The following is a 6,000-nucleotide window of genomic DNA, read 5'->3' as shown; positions in this document are numbered from 1 at the left end:
AAAATGCCAAAAAAAAAAAAAAAAGGGTGTGCTGCACCCTCATAGAACCACACAAACCAGCTCCAATGGGAACAGAAAGACATGAGAACCTCAGTGCACCATATGAGCAAGATGACAAGTATCAGAACTTTGGAAGCTAATGTCTCATACTGTAGGTCCTCAACAAATCATTTTCAAGAAAGTGCTTTATTGAATGGTACCTTTAAACATCAGTCTCAACTGCAGTGGTGAAGAGGGGACTTGAGTACACTGGCTTACTAGGCAGCACAGTAGGCTGTAAAGTACAAGTCTCATCTGAGACGGCCAAAGAGCAGAGATCGGACAGAAGAAAAAAAAAGTTTCCCTCTGCAGCTCTGCATTAGAGGCTTCCTGGAGCCACTTTCTCACTGCTGATATTGAGACTGGCTTTTTGCTCATCCCATTGTGCTTCCCACTTCTTTCTGTTCTGGCCGGTTTGTGCTGGTCTATAAAGGAAGAACTACACAACGTTTTATAAATGTTTTTAAATTACTTTCACCATGTTGGGTCAGATTAGGTTGAAATGCAAATGTTTATGAATTACATGGCATTAGAACTATAATATAGTAAATTGATAAAAGGGAAAAAAATGCAATCTGATCCAAATACATTTGTGTTACTTCAAAATCAAACATTCAAAATTCAGAATTTTTAATGTCTGAATTCTAAACGTTTGAAATCAAATATTTTGAATTCTGATTTTCATTGAGGGCTGCAAATACCCTTGACTTTAATATAATTTATTACCACCCAACCCTGACAGTCAACTAGTTGCAGATTTTCTTAAGCTCTATGAAGCAATAACAAATACACAGCCTCAGTCGAACCTCAGTAGTTTCACTGTTCTGTTTCGTGTAAACGGCGCGCTGCTGCTGAGCTGTAAAGCAGGCCGCAGTGCCTTCAATACCTCTTTAACACAATCTGATACCAGTGCCCGTCATAGTGTTGAGCCAGTTCTGTCTTTAGCCCACATTTCAACAGGTTTTAGGAGCAATCATATAGTATTTCTACCAGAGGTTGGGGTAATTCATGGCAGGCAGAAACTGTGGGCTGAAACTACCAATCATTCTTGACTTTCTTGTGGTAGACCCTCCCTCACCACTGATGTCGGTGTGACCAGATTTGGGCCCAGCAATTTTGTGGTGCTGTTCTGATTCTGGGTTTATTTGCACAGGCTCCAGTCTTTTCTTGGTAGAAATGCATGGAACTGGCTCTAGATCGGACACCTGTATCAGTGGAAAAGGGGTATGAGCGCCACCCAGTGGACACAAAGCCTTCAACATGCTTTTAATGTAAAAAGAGTAGAAAAAAAAAGTTGAAACAGAAAACGTGGAAAATTCAGAATAAGACTCAGTATACAGTTTATATAATAATCTGCTTTAAATCTTTGCCCACCATCACCCCCACCCCCCACCCCAAAAAAAAATCATGCTTCAGTTCCAGCTACACTCCTCTCCCACCCACCCCACCCAGTGCGATGCATCACACCCACTGGAGTCCAAACAGGGCTGTATTTTCTCCCATGTATGTGATCCATCACACACCCTGAACCCGAGATCCCACATGAAAGCTACATGTGAACCCATGCACCTCTGAGCACTGATAAAAAAAAAAAAAAAAAATTACACAGTAAACTACCACTTAGCACAAAACGAAAGCAAACTACCCGTTCAGAACATTTGTTAAATGATCATCGAAACCATAGTGCAGGAGGGTTATTCCACACTCATACGGGAGAGAACATACACTGAGCATGCCCAGCTTACAAACAAACATAAATATTTACATGCAGAGTAGCAATCATAGGAATGCATCCACATCCTCGTCCCCTGGGCTAGAATGGCTGTGGTGGCTTTGAGGAGGATTGCATGCTACACGGTTACCAGTCTTGCCAAAAGATCCATCAGTGACAACTGGAGGCTGAGATTTTGTTCTTTTGCAGTAAGCATTTTGTTCCACAGCGGTGTGTGTTTTCCTTCAGTTAGCTGCAGATTTGTCGTCTTATTGATCTTCACACGTTTAGTCGTTTCAAAAGTGATTTCGCAGATTTGACGGTTCATTTCTTTTACAACGTTTTGCGCTTAGAAGCATAAGTTTGAGAACTTTTCAGAAGAGCACATTCATATTGCTCACAGTAAATACTGACATGAAGTCAGCAAAACCAGTAGCCAAATTATTAGGTACATTTTGAATAATGCGGCCAGTTCAACGAATGAACAGAAACTGGCAGTTGGTTTGTTAAGGTAGAATATGTGGGTGAGATGTTCTACTGAGATGCATTATATTGTACAGGTATACCTAACTAACCGACCAGACGTCATATAAAGTATATTTTAAACAATATCCTTCCCCTGGAATGAAAATAAGAAACAAATAAGGATATTACTCCCTTAGAAACATGTTTAACCATTTTTCATCCAAGAACTTTGAATTGAGGGAAGACAACATCCACGTGGAACCAAATGCAGCTCTTATTATCTTGCCCCACAAACTAGAAGATGGGACAGATGATCGTCAACAGAGCGATATATCGCAATCCAATCTCCTGTGAAAACTTTTGCACATCAGACTGAGCCTGAAATCATTTTAATTCCATCATTTAATTAATAAGGATTTTGTATACATGTTGCTGTTTGGGAAACAGTTCCCTCTTTAAATACCTGCACTGTGATGTGTCACAGATGATCGTTTTGCAGTATATCACAGAATCACTTGTTTAGTGATTCCATTGAGTGCAGTATATCGTGGTTCTCAAACCAGCTGTGCTAATAAAGTATTCAACTGCTGCTTCAGTATTAAAGTGCATCGTCAAATTAAATAAGAGAATGAATATTAAATGTAGCCGTTTCCAGACCTTAACTGAATCCAGCAGAATGAGGTTATAAAGGTGAGAAAAGAGAGGAACTCCAGTCTCACCGTGTTCCCAGTTGTCGTGACTCTTCATTACAAAAACGCCTCGATCCATAACTGGCTGTAGCATCATCTGATCAAATTTAGTCTTTGATTACTGAATTACTGGATTCCTTTTTATTTGTTATAAGAAAAAAAAAAAAAAAAAAAAAAAGGTCAGATAAAATTGTCACCCCAAACAATCCCAATTTGGTCAAACCAAAGATCACAAATTTATGGGGGAAGAACGGGATTTGAACCACCACCATCCCTGGGAGCCCTAAAGAGAGGGGGATGAGCATGCAGGGGGGGAGAGGGGTGAGTGACATCCGGATCTTCTGGTCGTTCATTCATTCCTGTCGGAGAGAAGCAGTGTGTCTTTAAGGAGTTGTAATGATTTCCTGTTTTGAAATAAACAAAAACAGGCTGTTATAATTAGTGTATATATTTACTTTACACGTGCAAAGGCTTCACTCGTTTAATGGAGAACGGTAGATATTTGTGTTATTTAAAAATGTGATTTTGGTGACTTCTGGAGGTAAAGAACAAACTGGCAGCACACAATAAATTTAATTTAAAACACATTACTGCGGTTATGTAAAGTCTATTTGTTCATCAATGCAACATTTACTTCATGCATTGAAAAACTGCAATAAATAATATTTTGGTCAATACATTATATAAAAATGTGCCTCATAGTAGAGATTAAAGCCTTGAGTACACTCTGCTGCAGCCACAAACAGCATCCGTTCCTTCCTGTTCCATCACCTGGGATGTGTGCACAGTCGGTGCACTCTAATGTAAAGTCTCTGCAGATGACACCATGCAGTCACAAAAAATTGGCATGTGGACTCTTATGCTCACCATCTGATGATGATATTGACATCAGACCCTAGTGGACTTGCATACAAGAAAAGTATAATCAACATTTCTCACACGAAAAGTAAGAAAATTTGTGTTTGGTTGATTTTTTTTATTGTAGCAATGCTTCTTGGCAATAAATCTTACACCATTAGAAAGCCTGTTTATTTCCCCTTAAATGGTGCCATGTTTGTTGGGAAAATGCATTTGTGGGTTGAGCAGTAGAGTTGAATATGTGGGCTGGGCCCATGAAAAACTTGCTGAATCTTCTCTGCAAATGCCACACAGCTTTTTCTGCTGCTGACTCTTGTTTGGTGGGGTTTTTATTGGAATCAGGTGATTGCTGGCTGGGATGCCATTCCACAGCAGTGTGCCTGATCAAGGTGGTGACCAGTACGAGGAGAAGGTGCCAGTTATTGAGGTCCCGGTTTGTTAAGTGAATAAATTGTTAAATTGCCCATAATCTCAACTGGTGGCACCAAGCGTATCTTTACCACATTTGCACTTATTTTCAGAATCCTTTATATGTACAGCAACTGCTCCCCACACACTACACTTCTGACCTCTTGGTCCTACCATTCATTAAAATGGTGTGGGTAGTATTACCTTGTTTGGACTCAAATGTCACCTTTCCCCTTCACCCCTCATCTCCCGTGTTTACCTGTTTGATCATCTCTCCGGTTCTCTCGATGACGATGGTCTTGACGTCTTTGACAGGTGAGGTGGCCTGGTAATCGTCGCTGAGCAGACCGAGGATGGGGTACTGGTTCCTGTACCTACAAATGCACATTCAAATTCTGCTGTGTCATGTGGATGGTCATATTTTGTCTGCATGCTGTATTCTACTGATTCTACTGAAATCGGTCTTTCTCAACGTGTAACAGAAAAAAAAAAAAAAAAAAATCCCAGAAAGTGTCAAAACTGATGCATTCATCTCTTCATCCTCTTCTTTTAACATGTATGCTCATTCGCTCTCATACATTCTTAAACACTCTATCTTTGGTCGTGTTTTGATGTATATTATTTAACTTAAAAAATTGCTCTCAATGGTTCTCCTTCAGTAGCATATTTAATGAACTGCCTGATCCGGTCTTATTGGGACCAGTTTCGACGTGAACGATGACATCAGGCTTTCGACCACGTCTGCCAGGTTATTACTACAAGCAGTCACGATGCCTCAAAGCTTTTTGCAGTATGAGCTATCGAGAACTCAATTAGCAATGATCTCACATTTAAAAACTAAAGTGTTCAATGCAGAGAGCCTCAAATAATTAATTGTATTAAAATCATTGCTGAGAGCAGGGTTAATGGTCCCTTTGTTTTGCGGTTGTTTATTAAGTTTTATTCATCTGTTTATCTGCAATTAGTCTAATAAATACTACTAAAACAATAGAATACTTCATACTTTGGTCGATTAAAGCTCATATCTCTCCAGTGTGGTGAATAAAAAGTTGTCTAGTCTGGAAGCAATCTGTCATAGTTTGCAGTTATTTTGTACCTCTTGGTGATGACGGTCTTTGTGACGTTCTTGGAGCTGTCATTCTTCACCTGCATCAGTCTTCTGATCTCCTGAGGGCCACAAGAAGTCATCAGTTAATAAGCACATTGTGTTTCATACAAATACCTACCAAAGTCACTCTGTATTCATATAGGTACCTTTTGAAATGTATTTGTGTAAAATAAAACTGCCGTACTGACATGTTTGGAGCCTTTCTTACTCTTAGCTTGACAGCAAATTAACTACAATTAAGTTTGTGTCATTTGAATTAAAAACCACAGCACTGGTATGTGGCAGCAGCACCCTGAGGTAATCGAACTGACAGCGTGTTTCAGTCAGCAGAATGCAGTTGGACCTGAAAGGTGCTGGCTTTGTTTTCTTCATTTACAAACTCCATTTCTGGCATTTCATGCAGTTCGTTTCTGCATGACTGAAGACAAATCTGTTGTTCATTTAAGTCTAAAGTATAATTCTGGTTTACTACAATTACATTCACAGTTTTGCCCATTACTTAATCCATACTGGGTTTGTCTGGAAATACAGTGAGCTCAGTAAAGAGACTCAGTCAGATGATCTGAAAGGTTAGAAACTGTTTCACAGGTCACAAATATTACAAGGTGCAAAAAATAACCTACGTGCACCATCGGGGTTTATAATCTACCCAGAGGAACTCTGGGAGGAGTCTGATTAGACTCCAAGTTTACAGATGAACTTTATGACTACATTAGTGAAGC

General features: G+C 39.6%; 1 protein-coding gene across 2 annotated transcripts in view; it reads right to left on the bottom strand.

Annotated features, from left to right (window-relative positions):
• Positions 1-3,085: 3,085 nt before the first annotated feature.
• Positions 3,086-6,000, bottom strand: part of pof1b (POF1B actin binding protein) — a 38,410-nt gene continuing 35,495 nt past the window's right edge. The window contains exons 11-13 of one of the 2 annotated variants that reach the window (XM_030746968.1): positions 5,267-5,337; positions 4,430-4,544; positions 3,086-3,308 (exon numbers count right to left, since the gene is read on the bottom strand). In XM_030746968.1, coding sequence (XP_030602828.1) covers positions 3,288-3,308; positions 4,430-4,544; positions 5,267-5,337 — 207 coding nt within the window. In that variant the 3' untranslated portion in view covers positions 3,086-3,287. The remainder of the gene's footprint in view (positions 3,309-4,429; positions 4,545-5,266; positions 5,338-6,000) is intronic. The other variant, XM_030746969.1, reaches the window with a different exon arrangement.

Source organism: Archocentrus centrarchus, chromosome 14 (assembly GCF_007364275.1).
Source record: "Archocentrus centrarchus isolate MPI-CPG fArcCen1 chromosome 14, fArcCen1, whole genome shotgun sequence".
Lineage (NCBI taxonomy): Eukaryota > Metazoa > Chordata > Actinopteri > Cichliformes > Cichlidae > Archocentrus > Archocentrus centrarchus.
Note: the sequence above shows the minus strand (reverse complement) of the source record. Positions and strands in the feature narration are given on the sequence as shown.